Source organism: Apodemus sylvaticus, chromosome 15 (genome assembly GCF_947179515.1).
Source record: "Apodemus sylvaticus chromosome 15, mApoSyl1.1, whole genome shotgun sequence".
Lineage (NCBI taxonomy): Eukaryota > Metazoa > Chordata > Mammalia > Rodentia > Muridae > Apodemus > Apodemus sylvaticus.
In genome coordinates, this window is record NC_067486.1 from 25550528 (window position 1) to 25570492 (window position 19965).

Sequence of the window (19965 nt, forward strand, 5' to 3'; positions counted from 1 at the left end):
GATGTACAGATTTTGTATGTGAACTGCAGCATGTAATATAAAAGAGAGACGGTAGCTTATCAGTCCTACCTAGAAAAAGAAAACTCAGTCCATTACATATGTCTTCCCTCCACACACCCCCAGTGATTTGTTTTTAAAAAATAGCTTAGAAACTAGCTCCTTGACTTCTGGGTCTATTTATGTATCAGGTGGATATTGATAATTACATCATTTTTATAAAATTAAATTCCAAATTAAGCCCTTCATTGTTCTATTTCTTTACTTCAGCTTTCCAAATTCAGGTAAACACAAAAAAATTAGGTAAAAGAAGAAAAATACATATCACAGGGTGAGTGTCCAGGGATCTAAACTCCAGGATATTCTGTTGATCTTGACATTTCCAAGACATGGTACCCATCTCATCCATTCATGTGAAATTCTGCAAAATGGTGATTTAATTGATCATAATGTGAAGCCTGGCATATAAGTGCTAGTTCAAATTTTCTCTGACAAGCAATGGGATTTATAAACTTTCTTACTGACAGAACATGGGTGGTTCAAACTTGACAAATGAGGCTTATTGTAGTTGCAACCTGATTATTTTAGAAACAGGCTAACTGAAATTCAGATACACATACAGAAACAAACACAGCACACCTTTCAGAGTTAGTCTCTGATCACACAGCTAACTTCAACTCGAGAATCATCTCCCACTTATTTCACACAATCGAAATGAGAATTTTTGCTTAGTAGTAGAACCTGGATGCTCATTAAGGAAACTGAGAACTCCTTTGTTTTTCTAACGTAGTGGTGAAATGTTAAGACAAAACGACTTTGTGATTTAATGGAATAAATCTGATAATCATACAATGAAAAAAATCAACACAAGGAAGGATGATGTATTTGAGAACATTTTTAATAAATAATATGACAAAATTACTTTTCTGATTATTGAATTTTCAGTATGCAAAAGTATGGCTAAAAATAAGAGGTTTCTTACATGAACATAATGAAAACATTAATCACGTGGATTGTTCCCTTAGAACTAAACATCCTTTTTATGGGACATGGGGCTTCTTCAAATAATCTAAATGAATACCCTTAAGTTTTTGGTGAATACCAGCTTGTTGTTTTTATTTATTTATTTATTTATTTATTCATTCATTTATTTATTTTTTGTGTGGTTCAATTTTGGTTGACTTTGTGGGGTCAAGCCTGATACCTATGCATGACTAAAGGTTCTTTTTGTTTTCTTCAAATAGCACCAATTATAAAGTCAATGAAATTCTTAAAATGTCAAAAAAAAAAAATCATAGAAATCTACAGTCACACAGCATCCCTTGGCAATTCCACGTTGGAATGCCTCTCATGAGCTTCTAAGGAAATCTTATAAGATTCAACATTGGCCACAAAAAACTTAGAACAACTTTTTTTTTTCTTTAAGTCCAGGAAAAATTGGAACCATTTGGTTCACAGCCCAGGATAACGTCGGTACATGACCTCGTCAGCTGGCACCACTCAAATATTGCAAATACAAACACATAGCATTAACAAAACAGGCTAAAAACACTTCTCAACAGTTTCTTCAATAAGACAAAAAAGGTTAATAGTTACAATGGTTTACAAATAAAGTTTAGTGATTGTGCTTTTAAAACCAAAAAAAAAAAAAGATTAAAAACAGTGCATTACAAAAAACAAACAAACAAAAAAAATCAAAGGAACCTCCTTAAGTGGCACTTCTGAAAGGTGAACTGACACTACCAGAAGAAATTTAGGCCAGTTAAGATAGGGATGTCCTTACTCAATTGGTCATTAAAAACATCCATTTGCTTGTAATATGCATTTGTAGTTGCTTTTTGATTGAAAAATAGAACAAGATTTTTGCTAGGTTTACTTCTCACAATGACTAGACAACCAGAGGTCCAACTGGCTCAGCCCTACTTATCCAAAAGTACATTTCCAAGAATATATTTCAATGACTGAAATAAAGACAAAATAAAGTACCACCAGGAGTTGCAAAGAGTATATATTTACATTGCTTCTACCCCATTCAAATTAAACTGTAGTTTCGTATGTGATAGATTTTTAGTTTATCTCAGCAAAGGATGGTATGAAAGACTGATTCTAAAATCATGTAAAATGAAGTATGCTTTAATTGGCATTAGCAGTTGGTCATAGAAGGATTATACTTTGAGAGCCCTTGGCATGAGGTTGAGTCATCACCTTTGTATCTTTGATCAATATTTTGATATCAATTAGCTTGATATATAAGCAATGCAATGCCATATCTCAGGGGCGAATTGCAAAGAGAATTGGTCTGTTCTTTCTTGCTGGCAGATGGCTGAAGCAAGCATTCAAGACACTTCCAGTGTTGGAAGTCAAGTATAATGGCTGCATCAGCTTCGTGGCACGGGAAGGTTCATGAAGGGTTAGGCAATCAATCAGCAACACTAAAAACCCAAGAAACTTTTTAAAAAATGTTATCCCAATAGGAGGAATAGAAACAACAATCTGTCCATTCTGATTGCACTGAACAATTTCATCTGGTATTGTGTGTCATCAGACGTGAGGCCTCTTGAGTGACTTTCACATTTGCATCATAAGCCTCTCTGGTTGTCTTCAGCTTTCGGTTTCCTATAAGAGATGAAGCTGTTGTTCAGTTTGAAACCAAATCCAAAGATAACTGTCTTATGTTTACTTATAGTCATTGACTATGAATGCTTTCTTCACTCATTGGTTGGTATTGGTGTTCATTACAACTAATTCATTTCTCAACTTCAGTTGGTCTTTATAGAAACTCAAGCATCCTCAAACAAGTACCAAACTCTTCTGGACCAGACCTGGCTATCACAGGTTCCCACTTCCCCTAGGTACCATCTCACCATTTAAATTCTGTTTCTCATTTATAAATATTGGATTTAATGGCAAGAATCTTTCAGTCACTCCCTCATCCAAGTCATTATATTTAAAAGGCCAAAAATTAACTTGAAAAACAAATTGTCTGACAGCATTTGTGGGAGAAAAGTCTAATCATAAGGTACATATGATATTTAATTATGCATGATTTCTTAACATTTTCATATTATGGTTTGAAGTAAGATTTTCAAACTCATTCAGTATATACTTCAGATTAAAATATCTTTGTAAAGGAACAAATTTGTGAGTTACTTTTTATTAAAGAGAAAAAACATACTAATTTTTAAAGGGAAGGAATTTTTAAATATGACTTCCAACTATATCTTGCATATTATTCCTAGATTACAAGAAGGGAAGAGGCTTTTATTTGACTTAGAAAGAGCTCTTCTTTCCAAAACAGTGAAACTGAAGAGGGCTGGAAAGTTAGTCAAATTATGCCTGATGACAGACAGTAGAGACTGCACATACATCAAAATAGCTTACCTCATCGAAGACTCATAAAATATGGAATTATAGCATGTTAGACCAAGTTATTTCCCAACATGTGTTTCTAGAACTCGTTCACAATTTTAATGTTAACAATGATGTTTTTGAAGATTTAAAAATTCATTTTCTTTCACGGTTTCAGATAGAAAACCTGTATGACATTGGGATGCTGAGAGTTTGTGAGAAAATGGCTACATGTCTCTATGCTGACAGATGTTCAGACTTCAAAGGCTGATATCAACGGCTACAGAAAGACTGTTTTAAAACTTTGGGGAAATTATGCATACCTCTAATTCTTCATTATTCTCATCTCCTCTTTCAAATCCCCCAAGTACTTGCATCTCCGCCATATTCCTTCGGCCCACGTTGGCTTGCTCTCTTTGTCGGCTTCCTGATCCTCTTGAGGACATTGAGCTTGAGGAACTGGGATCCCTAGGGTTGTTTGACGTTGGGAAAGTAGGTCTACAGTACGGAAGGATATCCTCTGTGTAAAGAAATATGACAGGAGCATGTGAATGAGATAGAACACTTTTCATTTTATATCTAATCACTCCTGTCTATCTGTAATCCTGGATGGGCAAGCATCACTGATTTGAGGCATAAATACCAAAACTACAAGCATAATAACAATGCACGAGTGCTTTTTTGAAATGACAATAAAAACACCTTTTGTTGTTTTCCACACAGGGGTTAGGAATTTGGATTGACTACACTCAGGACCTAGGGTCCATCTCAAACTCACATGGGACCAAGGCCATTACAGGAGAAAAGTCAAGTATGGACTCAGTTGACTTCCATTCTTTTATTTCACCATGTGATCTTAAGTTATTTAGTTTCTCACCCCCACGAATGTGATAGAACACATGATAGAACATGTACTTGTGAGAGCTCTTACTGTTGACATGAACAAAATAAGAGAGTGAAATCGTTACATAAACAAGGTGTTCTTATAAGGAGTTAGTAGGAAGGAGTCAGTTCCCAATCGAGATTTAAGCTTAGGTTCAGACTTTCCCTTTGTGAGGTGCCAACTCCAATGCATCTGCACCATTAAACTCTGAATCTCTGCAGCTGACTACACCCACAGAACCCACAGGGAGTGCTGAAAAAAACAAAACCAAAACCAACACCAAACAAATGGGAGACTGGCTCAAACTTGGGAGCTTTAGGTCCCGTTCACGAAGGAAATCTAATCATGAGACCGACATTGTCACTATAAAACTGGAGGTGATGGGGTTGGCCACATTTCGGTCCTTGTAGCCAGCTGCTCTCTGCCCTTACTGAACTGCAACATTACTATTCTCTCAGCTTTCAGCAACCCTTCCTTAACTATCTTCTCGGGATATGTTTTATACGTAAGTGTGAAGAAGTCATGTCAGTGCCCTAAGATTTTTTTTTCCTTTCTTTCCAGAGCTGCACACACGCCACATGCACAGATATTTGTATTTTTTTCTTTGCAACTTCTCTGGGGCAATTTCATCCATTCTTTTAGATATAACATTTTGAGAATATAACTTTGTCTATTTTATGTGTTGTTATATTCCCAGATTGTTATAGAATAGATCATCAATAAATAGTCTTGAGCAACAAGAGGAGTGATTATAGCTACAATTTTCATGAACTATGTCCTGAGTCTATTACTCTGACACCCAGCTCAGTTATACTTCTTCATACTCAATATGTTGAACGCTGATTGCAAGACGCCTCTCCTGAGATTGGTCGTTAACACTCAAGAGATTACAGTGATGACTCTGTGGAAGTAAATGACCCTTTATGTTCCTCTAGTCTCATCTCTACATCTTTTTGTTTTCTTTTTTAGGGGGGAAGCGCAGACCTCAAACTCACAGGGATCTGACTGCCTCTGCCACTGCCTCCCGAATACTGGGATTCAAGGTGCGTACCACCAACACTTGGCTGCCCTAAACATTCAGTTTATATGTCATTTCTACAGGAAAGACTTCTGGGTCTTTCTTGCCATTGTATTACCCAGAATGCTAACGGTCCTTATGCTGAACTCCTGGGGTCACAGCATGATAGAAGTAATGCTGAATGTAAGAATATATGTATTTGGCCAGTCTTCAAGGCATACTTGGTGGCACAGTCTGGGCTATGTTGAAGACACAGCAGTCAGTGATAGTGTCCTTAGGGAGGACATGCACACCTAAAATCTTAAGGTATCTGTGAGTTATAGCATGTACATTTTCTTCTCCCTCTCTTCTCTCTCTGTGTGAGCACATGCTCATAGACATCTGAAGACTAAGGACTGTAAATATAGTACAATGAGTATTTGATATGTGTAGAAATAAATCAAATGCAGGTAAATGTGAGCACAAAGGATCAGCCTTCAAGTCTAGAAAAGCACTTTCTTTAATTAAAAAATATCCATTCGTTACATATGCAAATCAGGGTGCCTCTGTCATTAAATAAATAATGTAAATTGAATCAAGAAGGTGAAAATTACAGCAATGCTTAGCCATGATAATTTAATGATAGACACACTTGGGGTTATGGTTCAAATAAAAATCTGGAAAATCAAAGCGTAATAGCAACTGGATCTACTAAGTGCATTTCATGGAGTAGGTTTCCTTGTTTCTAGTAAATGGTTTCCAACTTAGTTCTATAGACAGAAATAATTTTAGGATGTAACAGCTACTTATTAAATTTCTGAAGATTGCTTTAAACTCTTTTTCCTCTTTGCTCCGATTCTGTCACACCCAGATCTTTTCTCCTACAGCATCTCTCATACTTTGCAATTTGCTCAGCATCACACAAGCGGTCATACTTTCTGACCAGACATGAAGTCTATAACTGACATCATTATACTTAGTATACAAATCACTACTCAGAACACAGGGCTGGGAGTCAAAAGTTTAGGGCCAGAGCTGCTCTGGCTTAATGGCCAGAGAGAAACTATTTAAAGCTGATATTACCAAGGACTCTGTGGTCACACTGTGGGAGTGCCTGTGTGAAAGGTTCAGCCTTTGACATGTGAGTGTGCACTTGACATCTGAGTCTGTGTTTGTGGAGTCCCGCTTTGGTCCTGGGACAAAGGAAACCATCCTTCCTGTTGCAAGGAAGTTATTGAGCACACAGAGCAATTGATGATTACAAATCTTGCCCAAGTAGGTTTCCTATGTTAATTCCTTTACCACATCCTCCTGTCTCCTCCATCAATACTTTGTTTGTTTTTGTTTAGTTTTTTTTTTTTTTTCAGGACAGTATTTCTCTGTGTAGCATTGGCTATATTGAAACTAGCTCTGTAGACCAGACTAGCCTCAAACTCAAGACCCACCTGCCTCTCCGCTACCTAACTTCTGAACCCGCCTCACCCAGTGCTAGGAGTAAAGGATTCGGCCAGCACCATCAGCCTCCTTCTTTACCACTTCTTTTTTTCTTTTAAATCTTTATTTTTTAAATCTCTCTCACTTGGTTTTGTTGCTACAGTATATAATTCCTATCCTAAAACATTTCCTCCAGTTTGCCTCTCTTGACTCCATGCCAGCCTTCTCATCCAAACCTTCTGAGAAAAATTCCCGCACATTCCCCCAACCCTTGGATATGAAATGTCTCCTGGCTCCTGTGAAAGCGTCCCCACTGGTGGTGCTATTTTGGGAAGCTGTGGAACCTGTAAGAGGGGGTCTGAGGAGGCAGACTCCCTTCAGTGATGTGGCAGTGGGTATCTGAATATTCTGTGTGCTTCTGGTTCATGCTCTGCTCTTGCTCCAGATCACATTCTTCCCACCACACCCTTTCTGCCATGCACTCCCCTGTAAATGTTAGCCAAAATAAATCTTTCCTCCCATAAGTTGTTTTTATAATATATTCTGGTCACAAAACCATAGAAGTGACGAGTACATGTCCCTTTCAAAATATTCACTCCCCCTTCAGTCTTCCAAAGTCTGGCTTCGATTCCGACGACTGCAGTCAACAGTTCTTAGAAATAGTAATCATGGATGACACATTTCAAAAATTACCTTTTTTCATAAAATGACATCAAATTTTCACCTTGTGACATTTTATATTTCTTTAATTTTTATTTTTTTGGGGGGAGCAGGGGAGCAGGTCATAGGCTGTACACACATGTCATCATGTCTAGCACTTACCCCCACTTTTGCTACTTTCTCTTGTGTGTATGTGCATGGTGTTCATACACGTTTACCTATTATGAGTGCATTATGTGTATGTTTGTGTGTGTGTGCATTCACACTGATGGCATCATCCTTCCTCATCCTTCTATCTTATTTGTTGGGACAGGACCTCTCAGTCAAACCCAGAGCTCACTGACGGCTAATTGTAATAGGCTGCTTGCTCGGAAGATGTCCTGCCTCTGCCTTCCACAGCAGGAATTATGGGTGGACACCATGTGTACCCAGCATTTGCCATGGGCTCTGGAGATCAGAACGGCGGTCCTTATGTTTTGAGAATAAGTGCTTTAATTGTTGTGTCATTTCCTTGACCCTTTTATATTTCTTACCTTCATTCTTTCTAGGTGTGTGTGTGTGTGTGTGTGTGTGCAATGCTAACACTGAACTCAAGGCCTCTGCTGATAAATACTCTTATCATCCACCAACTTCTAACCAAAGGACACGATTTCTTTAAAAAAATGTCATACACAATTATGACAAATTTATATCACCACCCCAACTCCTCTCATGCCTAGTCCCCGAATTTATGAGTTCTTTTAAAAAATCATTGTTACACACACACACACACACACACACACACACACACTATAGAGTCCATTTACTGTTGCTTATATGGACATGTGTTCAGGGCCAATCATTTGAGATTGGACAGCTTTTGTGGAAACTCAATCTGTAAGGCAACTGATTCTCTCTCTGTAGCCTCTGGCCACACAGGACTCTTTGTTTAGGGGCAGGACCTGACTGAATTTAGGCTCTCCATGTTGGCATGCCAACTGCTGGTGTCTTGATCTGGTCCTTTCCCTGCATAATGCTGAAAGGTCATGGGTCCATCTTGTTCTTTTATGTCTGGAGGTTATAATTTAGCAGTAGGCACACTGCTCATTTGGATTTTACCATCACTCTTTGGTGTTTCCTCAGTTGTAGGTGTAGGGCTTTCATTGAAAACTTATCAACTGGGGTAGCTCTACCCACCTTGTAATGCTTACAAATCACAACAACTGGCCCTGAAAGATATCCCCAATGGTGCAAGAGCAGGGCTTTTATCCTTTGCTGTAACCAACAGCTGTTTAATTGGACTTAAAGACCAACTGATATGAGGGACTTCACACAATAAGTCCAGTCAAGCACGTGTAGCTGGTGAGGTCACAGTCCCTAGAAGAGACCCTACTACTGCCCTCCTCTGGACCTAATGTAATTTCTAACTTTATTCAAATACTTATCCTTTTACTCACAGATAAGTATAGCTCTCATCTCTCATCAAAGATTTTTAGTTTTACTGGAGAAGGAGACTATTACAAAGACTCACAACTGGTTAAAATGCAGAGAACAGGACACTCTTTTTTTAATCATATCTTTATCTGTGACAACTGCTATGTCTTTCGGGTGACACCTTGACATCTACAAATTCAGTGCATATGGTATCACTTCAAAGTTGTGATGTCATGTTATTGGAATGAATTGTATTAAATAAGCAGGGCACATTTTCATGCCACTGTTAGAAAGGCCTTAATCACATTACTTTTCATATGGCTACAGAAAGCCTACCGGCGTATCATGCAAGTTTATGGAATTCTGTGTTTGGAAAATCAGTACCTTGGACGAGGTGTGTCTTTGCTGGAGGAAGGTCTCGCTTGGCTGCCTTTGTTCCTCGCCCCTTTCCATCATTTGGCTGTTCCTGTGCTTCCCTGGGGTCACTTGGATTCGTTCTCAGGTCAGCGACTTGTCTTCCGTCCAGCGCTTCTCTTCCCTTGTAACTGCCTCCTTTCCTGTCTGATGATCTGTCTGTCCTTGCTTCTATGGAGGCGAGTTTTGGCACCATTACAGGTCGTACCTCCAGCTGTGCCTTGGACTGGACGGTGGGCGATTTTATAGCAGGTGGTGGCACTGGAGGGGGCGGAAGATCTAAAAAGAATATTTTAAATGCTGTGAGATGTGACATGTGTAGATTCATCAAAACTCGCCTTATCATGGCAGTCACTTTCAATTTTGAAATCGTACTTGATCTAGAGCAATTGAAGGTAACAAAAATCAAGACTGATGATTTTAATACTTTTATCATCATCCGGCATGGAAAAACTCAATCATTCGACCAGGACTCGGAGACTACCTACTGTGGAGCTCGCTGCTACTGCGCATGCGCTCTATAATCCGTGCCCCCACTCTACTCCAAGCAGAGCTTCCTATCTGAGTTCAGCATGCTTTCATAGGTCTTAGATGAATATTCTTTTACATCTTTAGGCAACCTCTTCAAATTGATTAAGGCTGGCACTTAAGTTTTAATTGCCATCTCTAATCTGGCCCAAATCCCTTCTTAATGTGTAGGTAAAAAGCTCCACATAGATTTTTAACTTATTTTCCCGGTATCAAAGCTGTCTGCCAGCAGACCAAAGAAAGAGCAATGCCTTTAGATTCTTAATCTCTACTGTTCTTCACATTGTTTTATCACACACATCTATGGTTCAGATAAGGCTCTCCTCACCCCCAACGCAGACATTTTAAAGTAGATAACTGCTCTTAGAAATGTAGGTTAATTGCCTGCTTTATATGTACACCTATATCTAGTAGCTATATTTTAAACAATATCTTTTATATAGCATATTGACTTAAATTTTTTTACATCATGGATGCATCTCAGATTGAAAGCATGCATATAATTTAGCATCTAGATAATGCATTCTTCTGAAGCATTTCGTAAATTCATAAAAATTATTCCTAGATATAGTCCATTAATAAAGGGAAACATTTTCATAGTATTTGGCAAGTTAACTTAATATGAACAAGTTCCCGTGGGCAGATGGCTTTGACTATGCTGGGAAAGATGGATAACAGTAAAAGAGACTTCATTCCAGGAGGCTATGAGATCATGGTACTAGTCCACACATATGATAGCCGATGAAATATTACAGTGGGGTGTCTAAGGGAGGACAGAGAATACATTTGAGACATAAGGAAAGCAAGTTAGTATTACTTAATGATCAGTGGACTATTAGTACTGGGGAGGGGAAGGCGGCAGAAGCTAGGCCTTGGGCTGCAGTCCCTCAGGTGCGGAATGCAGGAGTGAGCAAGAGGTGTTTTGTAAAGATGTGTGAGCTCAGTTTTAGGAAAGTGAACAGGAAGGGCTTTCAGAGCATACAGGAGGAAATACAAAACAGCTAGTTTTGGGCTCAGGGCTCAGTTCAAGAGTTGTCAAAACCAGACAAAGGGGAGTCAGCATCACTGTGGACTCAGGCACGCGGGCAAGTAGGAGCAATGTTTGCACATTTTACAGGTAACAGAAAATATCAAAAAAGGGATTCATCAGATATTTAAAAATATTTAGTATAATTTTAGCCTTGGGATTTCAATTAAAAAGTATTCATGGTAATAAAAAATACATGACAAAAATATCAAAGTCATATGAATTGAGACATGACAGCACGTCTTGTGTTGCCTCGTCTCCATTTCAGTCTCCAGTATTGATTAGGGAGACTGACTAGTTTTGAGAGTTTCCTATAGCTCACTCACCAAATTATATTTATCCAACAAAACTATGATGCTAAGTCACACGACTCAAGGGAGCACCGTCCACAGCCAGGCCACGTGGAGCTATATATAATATCCACCCATCTGTAGGCAGTAGGCTGATAGAAAGCATCATATACAAACAGCCTTGCATTTTTATTAACATGAGCTGTAAGGATTCTTTCCCCTAGAGATATAACTGTATATATCTCCAAGTGAATCCATAATTTCTTTTTTTTGTGTAACGTTTTGTTCAATAAACACATCACTAGTTAGTCGTGCCGCACAGAGGAATACAGAGGTTGTTTATAAATGTTTTATTGGCATGGACAGCGTCCACTAATTATCCTTTTTATGTGCCTTCTTGTTGAGAAATTCTTGAATATTGAAACGCTACCTTGAAGGGCATGGAGCTCGGTCACGGTCAGAATGTTTGCTCAGCAAGCACAGTGCGCTGGGTTTGATCCCCACCACCAACTAAACTGGCCTTGGAGGCGTATGCCTGTGACCTCAGTGTTCAGGATGCAGATGCAGGAGAGTCAGACATTCAAGGTCCTCTTCAGCAGCACAACAAGGTCCAAGCTAGCTTGGGCTATGTGAGACTCTCTCGAAACACCACCACCACCAAACTGCACCTCGAAGACCTTACTATGATAGTAAAGGGATGCGCGGAACAACCTTAGCTTAATAGGAACTCTCATTCTTTTATATATTTATATATGCACTTTATGTACATATTTATAAAAGGAACTACCTCCCTCTCCTAGTTTTAACAACAACAACAACAACAACGACAGGTCTTTCTAAATGGAATTTCCTTTGACACTGCAGACTGAAGCCAAAATATCAGAATAAATTGTATTTCACCATAAAAGAAGAAAATCGGAAGCATCATTTTACATCTTGCTATTTTCTTTAGGGAATCCCTCATTTTACAAAAGTTTATAACTGAATATCATGGCTTACTGTGCTACAGTATACTATTAATAGTCTCAACACATCTATGGCCAAAGTCTAGACAATAGAACAGTTTTCTTTTAATTCTTGGGTCCCTAGTACCTTATGGCCGGCCAGTCACCACAGCACAGCTTTTCCCCTTTGTTGATGACTTCAATGGAGTCGCTGCAATATAGTTTGTGTTCTCTTTTGTTTCTGGTTTGTTTTTTGTTTTTTGTTTTTTTGTTGTTGTTGTTGCTTTTTGTCTGTTTGTTTTTGTTTTGTTTTGAGATAGGCTCTCAATATGTAAACTAGGCTGGCCTAGAATTCAGAGAGAACCATTTGCCTCTGCTATACTGAGACTACGCCCAGCCCCAAGGCAATATTCAAATCCTCCCCCTACCCCCACTATTTGGAAAAGATCTATTGTAGATCTACCTCAGTAGTAGAATATCTATCTGGCACTTCACAAACAGGAATTGAAACTGAAGAAGACAACGAAGAGTTAAGAAATAGACTGTAATCAGTGGTGCAAACCCAGGGATGCAAGGCGGAGCGGCAGAAGCAGGTGCTGAGAGTAAAATGAGAAGTGAATCCGAAGCGTTCCTGCAGGCAGAGGGCGTGAGGATCTCTGTATACCTTCTGTTCTGTGTTTGCAACTGCAAACACATTATTGGGAGGCAAGATGTGTCACTCTATTATTGGCTGTCACTTTTATTAAATCACAAAATAGCTGGGCTCTTGAGGGTATCCAAGACTATAATTATTGCTATCATAAGATCAAGCCATGTCCTGGGAATCCGAAGTTCAAAAGGAAATCCATAACTGGATATTCCAGATAGATGCTGTCTGTAACTCCAGTTAAGAACAGAACCCAGTGATCCTGTTAAGAATTGTAACTTCCTGTGCCTAACTGACAGAAATGATGGCAGGTTCCCTATGTACTATAAACAGACTGTTAAATAAATTCCTCTTCCTCAGGTATTATGAAATAGCTAATGAAGCTAAACTCGAGGTTGGTTACTTTTACATGAACTCTTTCCCTGACTGCTGAATTCTCCAATTTATGCATTGATTTAAATACAATTTTAAAATGAGGGAATTATGGACCTAGTTTTTAAAAACCTTACAGAATCTTTTTAAGAGGATGTTTTTGTAGATGTCTGTCTGCATGTATGTACGAGCATCATGTGTGTACCTGGTGTCCTTGGAGGTCAATAAGGGTATCCAGTCACCAGGATGTAGGTGCTGGGAACTGAACCTGGGTCCCCTACACGAGCAGCTAGTGCTCTTAGCCTCCCAGCCATCTTGTGTAATCTTGTTAACATTTTCTCCCTTTCCAAGAATCCCCAGCTAACAAACTCCCTCACATAAAGAAATCCATAGGAACCCATGACGCAAGTAAATCTGCTAACACAGCATTAACTTGCTAGACAGATTCAACACTCTATTTAAGTAACTGCTTAAAATCCCAAGACCTTGTAATTAAAGATAAATCAAGTCAAGTTACCATCATTCTAAAGAGGATGGTGAATTTATAATTTATGAAGAGTAGGACTAGAGAAATGTTATAGAGTTGGTTTTTAAATGAAGTATGTAAATGTATTGGGAGGGTTGTAAGGTGGGGGGGGGGGAGGAAAGAGTCTATTAGAAGGTCCTAGAAATGTACTTTAGCTCCACAGACTTCAGCTGATAAATATTCATATATTTTAATCCTATCCTCCAACTGGGTTAAGCTTGAAAGTGGCAAACACGAGATAAATAAATAAGTAATCAGTGCTGTACAGTGGGGGTACTCTGCTTTGCTGTCAAGTGTTCTCTGGGTGTTCATGAAGCCTTGTAGTTACCGACATGGCAAGGCATGGCCATGATGTTGGACCCTGTGCTGTGCACCACGTCCCCGCCAACACCACCCTCAGAGCCACGATGCCCACTGAACGTGACTGTCTTTGAGAAGCAGTAAAATTAAAATGAACCTTCTAGATGGGATCCAATCCAATAAGACTAATGCCCTGATAGTTAGAGAGTAATGACTGGCTGAGGAGAGACCTTGGGCAGATACAGGAGGCAGACCTCCAAAGGATGCACCCTGGATGGCAGCTCCATCTCGGCACTCCCTCCTCCAGAGCTCTGAGGAAAGGCAGTCTGTGGGACTGTTTCATGACAGATCAAGAAACAGGTTAAAACTAGCTGAGAGGAATCCTCAAAACTTTATTGACTCAGAATGAGGTCTTGTTTATCCTTTTGGACACTTTGGAAAATAATTTATCTGGAAAATCAAAATTCGGATGCTATTTATAAAGCAAAGAAGCTTTAAGCTCAAGAATGCTATCACTCTGAACAGAGTTCTCAAAACGGATATTCAAGAAACAAACTCATCCAAGACAGTCAACACACTGCTTAAAATAAAGGAAACAAAAGACCTACAAACGACTCCATATTTACTAATATGTTTAATACTGATTTTTAGTAAAAGACATCTCAGCCTCTTTTTTCCACCCATTAATCTTTTACAACATACTATATATATATATAAAACCCTGTATCTGCTGCTGGGATGCTTCATAATATGATCTGTAGATATATTCTCATTTTAAAAATATTTATTTTTATTTTATGTGAATTAGAGTTTCTCCTGCATGTATATCTGTAGGAGGGTACCAGATACCCTGGAAATAGAGGTATAGACACTTGGGAGCTACAATTTGGGAGCTGGGATTTGAGCCCAGGTCCTCTGGAAGAACAGCCAGTGCTCTTAACCAAAGAACAGCCATCTCTCCAGCCCCTCAGATTTATTATCTAAATGCAGTATAATAATTTGATAAAATTGCTTTCTAAGACAATCACCTTTGTCTCTGTTTCAGAGCTGCCATCAAGAGTATACACATATTAGGTCTGGGCATAGATCGTGAGAGACTGGAAAACAAGGCCCTGCAGTTTGAGCACCGGAATTATAAAGTGTGGGCACATGTGAGAGTCTGTATTTCCTTTGATTGGTGTGTTAAGAAAGATCTGAATTTTGTGGTTCTAAATAATTAATATCCATCTTAGGAGGTGTAAATAATATGCAGCTTTTTCAAAGAAATATCCGGAAGTGAGTCAGCAAAACAGTCTAGTAATCATAATTTAAGGCAGGATAGTTTGCTCTTGAAGGGAAAGATAAAGCTATAATTTAAAACCAGCTTTATTTATTTCTCCATTATTTATTTTCATTACAGAAAACTGTTATTATCTTTTGCACTGGGTTAAGCACCGATAATTTGCATAACTACTTTTGTGAAATGAGCTATTCACAATCCAAGTACTATTTCACATTAACTTTTTAGCTTTAAACCTGTGTTTTACTATCATTCTTTGGTAGTCCTGAAATTAAATGAAAAAAAAAAAATAATTCGAGTGCTTTCTCATTCAATTTAATTCTTTTGATTGGACGATTAGTTGCTATTCACACTTAGTTTTTAAATACAACAGAACAAGTCCTATAGGATGCAGGGCACAGATGTAGCTTATAATTCTTGAGAGTGGCATGGCACATAAGTATGATCCTGTGCTCCTTACCCTTGCAAAGCCTTCACTGCTTAAAGCTTGAAGGCATGGCCAGACTCCTCTCTAAATACACATAAATAAGACGTGGAAATATCTACACAAAGTTTTAAGCCAGATTCTTCCATACGCGTTCAATTTAGATGTGTTTACATCCAAGCTTGACGTTCGAGCAGCCTTCCAGTGAAGACCCCTGTCTTCTAGATAATAAACATTGATAAAACAGCAATAAAACTTGTAAAATGCCATTACAGGGGTCCCATAAATGTAAGATTGCCTGTATAGTTTGAGGATTTACACCTAGTGTTTGTCCCGTCACAGAGGCAAGCATTCTCGGGGCCTCTGTAATAACCCTTCAAAATCAGATAATGTTCTGACAGCTCAGTTTCCCTGACAAAGGAGTCCTGGGCAGGAGCCAGGAGGCCCAGGTGTGCTGTGTCATGCCACCATTTAATGTAGGGTAATATCAGATAGATGCTGGTGAGGGAAAATACTCAGAATAAACCTCAGATAACGGTGTGGACAACCGTTCCTCGCAAAATTACTTGTGTTCATCCTGCTGTGAGTTTGTATTAAATTTTTCTGTCAAGTAGCAAGACTCACAGGGGAATAGTACCTCCAAAATCCCCTCTCTCCATAACCTTGGATAAGGATCTATAATATTAAGCTTTCAGATGATAATAGCAAATGATCGCCTTTATGAGAAACTGCTGCCTTGGTAAGGAAAGTCCTAATCAGATTGTGGCAGCAGACACACCGAATGTGGAGAAACTGCCTGGGACACCGTTTTTCCCCCACCCCTTTCACAAACTCAGAAAACTTGACAAGATGGGTGAGTCTGAGAGAATTTATCTTACGTGAATTTCCAATAAAGCCCGAAGGGTTGTTTTATAAAATGAAAAGGCGGTGCTGCTTTAATAAATGCTGGGCCACCCGAGGCACTTTCATTAAAGGCTTTCTCTAGACAACATCACAATGTTTGTCTTATCTCCCTCTGCCCCCTTGAGAACACAAGTGCTCCCTCATCACAAGGGTCCATAGTGCACCAAGAAGGGGGTCGGAAGCGCCTTTTGCACACAAACTACCTGTAAAACCACTGTGGTTGCAAAAATAAATAAATAAAATAAAATAAAATAAAAAATCCCAGGACCTTTATTGTCCTTTGGTTCAGAGCAGAATTATTTTTAAAAGATGGAAGGAAGGAAGTAGAGATATCCTGGAGATTTGATCAGTGCACCTGACAAAGGTTAATCCAACGCTATCACATCAACCACAGTCATGGCCATGGTGTGACACTACAAAATATACTAAAAAAAAATACTGATTTAATTTCTTAAATAACCAGCTGTTAGCAGACTGCAAAGTCTGCCAAGATGTGGAAGAATTCCACTCCTGTAAGCAATATAAGGCTACTCTTCGTGAATGTTAATGTGATTTCTAATGCCAGTGAACACATTCACTGGCCAGAGACGTCAGGGAAACAGGCGAGCCTCTGGTTTCAACGGACTTACCATCTGTGTAGGCCTCTCTGCGCAGATGTCCTGGCTGGTGTTTTTGTTTCTTGGTGGGTCTGGCTTTCTGGATTACAGCTGCACTCATGTTGCTGTCTGTAGACACGGGACTCGTGGGCCTAGGGCACTGAGAGGCATGGAAGTGGCGGCGGCCTGAGGAGGAAAGAGAGGCAGACTCATCAATGAATTTTTTTTTTTTATTGAACATATTCTTCATTTACATTTCACATGCTAAAACCTTTCCCGGTTTCCCCCATCCCCCAAAACCCCCAACCCCTTCTCCCACCCCCTGCCTCCAAGTATATGCCCCTCCATCCGACCCAGTCCCCCCCATTCATGAACCAAGGGGTACACATAGTTCATCAATGAATTTTAATGTCACAGGAACAGCCAGAGCACAACACTCAAGCTAGAAACAATTTCTAATTTTAAAACACTTAACACCCACCAAATAATGGGCTCCCCTCTCCTCCTATTGATGCTAACTGGAGAAAACACTCTGAAAACAGCCATTGTCTTTTTCTTTTGGTAAAAACCTCAGGACTTTTATTCTGCTGAAGTTCACAATCCTCTTTATTGAAGGAGAATAGTGTAAGTAGGTTTTCCAGCTATCATCACTAAAATGTTCTTAAAATAAGACTGCTATTATTTTTTGTATCATACACTCAGTGCTCGCTGCTTTCTGATGAGGAAGAATCAGACTCCTTAACAAATCCATGTTGTAAAAATGACCTGGATTAGTTACACCCTTATTTCAATTAACTCTGTTTATGGTATCCTTTGAAGGTAGAACCCTAATAACTTAATAACGTTCTTGGGCACTTTCTTTGGAACAACTCTGAAGTTGATCTAGCTCACATACATAGTCTTGCCTGACGGTGCTTCTGTGTCTTTTCTGCCTCAAGATATTTGTCAATCCTCAATATTCACTGGCCCCATGACTCTGGCATGTTACAGATGGTTATTTTTGAAGAGACAGCATTGCCGGGTAGTAGTAAAAATTTAATTTACTAAGCGGACACAGCACATTTCAGTATCATTGACTTCCCTGACCCTTCTGGAGATGATACATTATAACATCAAGGCACAACTTGTTTCATCGAAAATGGGACTGGAAGGCTTTCCATGCTATGCTGACCTACAGTATTTTGGTTGCTAGAAATTCCATCCCCAAATCTACTGTTTTCCATTGAACCACAAGAGAACTTTAGACAGTCTTGGGAATCAGGCATGTCCTCTGGCTATAAACAGGAGAAGGCACACACATTGAACCTGACACATTTAAAAGTGCTAACCTAGGCACATTAAGTAATGGACATTAATGCAGCCAAGTGAGAAGCAATGGGGATTTGGGTTATCCATTCATATTAGCTCCAAGTTACGTGATAAGCACCACCGCCATTTCTTGAAAAAAATACTGTAATAGGCAGAGGCCAGCGCATGTTTAGTTCATTATAATTATGAGCCAAATGAAACCAGAAGTGCCACGAAATTACAATACAATAAAATATTAAACCCAACTCTCTTTAGCTATGATGGAGACTATTACAATTAAAGTTACATATCCATGAATACAGAGAATTAGGGCTGGGATGGAAACCATCATTCATTCTATTGTATAAGGCCATCTAGTACTCACAGGCCCCTAGGCACAAGGTCGGTTACAGATGAATTTTCAACGTTATTCCTATGTTTCGTTGACTTAATGAGCTGAAACGTGCCATTAATGCAATCTGATAATAGTGGTTTGAGCTGCTTAATTTCATGTACTTATTTTTTTTTATAGAGGATTAGAAACTAAGGTAAAGCATATATATGTTATTTATTCATTAATAAAGATAATTAGTTTTGCATGTATTACTACATTCAGCTACCACTGGGAAAAAGAATTGCTTTGGCTGAATTTTATAAAACATAGGACTGAAGTAAATACATATTGTGTGCTAATGTGTTGATAAATATTAGATATCTTTTTCCACACGATGAATAATGTAGTGAGGTGGCCTTGTGTTGTAACTGAACTATCTGACTCTATTCTACACTGATAAACTATAATGAGCAATACAGTATCTTAAGTAAGCAACGGAAGCTACCAATGTGTCAGTTCCTAAACTATGAAAACTAACACAGGCAGCAGTTTTGACTCCTGCTGCTGATCTTTTCCTTTCCTGGATTATGTTCCCTTTCTCTTGGCCATATTGTTTTCCTTAACTATCGGTATTTTCTTGGCTACCAGAAATTTAGACAGACACAAGTCTACACACCACAAGTGTGCGCACGTGCATGCACATATACATAATACATACACACATGCAATAATATATACCCACATATACAGATTCATTCCACAAAAAGACCATACAATGTTTGTTGGAAATTCAATTATTTTCTCTTTCACGCTATTTCCTCTCTAAGTCAGGGCAGAGAGGAAGAATTAAGTAAAAAACGATTTAAAAATAAGTACATTCATTACACTAGGCGCCAGCAAAGAAAGGGGTTGGAAACGAGGAAAAGTAATATGCATTTATATTAACTCGCTCTTTCAACTTTTAGATTAAAAATATGAAACATTTATGCTTGAAGATGTATGCGTATTTCAAACATCTCTTCAGTTAAGCTGATACGAAGCAAAAAGTTCGGTTTCACTGTCCCTCCACAGACTTTCATATGGAGTGTTAGTTCTGCTCTGACTGTGGAGCCTTTGTAAACTGGGGTCTGGGTGGCAGACGAGGGTCCTCAGAACCAGGCCTTTGGAGGAGGTTTAACCCTTGCTGCTCTTAGCGGGTTTGCAGCCCTCATCTGTACTACAATGTGCGCAGCCACAGACAGACACACGCACCTGCGAGGATCTGAGCGCCTCTGCCTTCCCTGCCTTCATCACTGGGTCAAAGCACAACCTTTCTCTCTGATGGAGTCTCCATCAGGGGTCGTGATCCCAGTGACTAATAGGA

General features: G+C 39.1%; 1 protein-coding gene across 4 annotated transcripts in view; it reads right to left on the bottom strand.

The window, feature by feature from the left end:
- Positions 1–877: 877 nt before the first annotated feature.
- The window catches only part of Robo1 (roundabout guidance receptor 1), a 399556-nt gene continuing 380468 nt past the window's right edge, over positions 878–19965 (bottom strand). For all 4 annotated transcript variants that reach the window (XM_052158079.1, XM_052158077.1, XM_052158080.1 and 1 more), the window contains 4 exons: positions 17015–17167; positions 9117–9425; positions 3669–3865; positions 878–2613 (listed from right to left, as the gene is read on the bottom strand). In XM_052158079.1, the coding sequence (XP_052014039.1) occupies positions 2599–2613; positions 3669–3865; positions 9117–9425; positions 17015–17167 (674 nt within the window). In that variant the 3' untranslated portion in view covers positions 878–2598. The remainder of the gene's footprint in view (positions 2614–3668; positions 3866–9116; positions 9426–17014; positions 17168–19965) is intronic.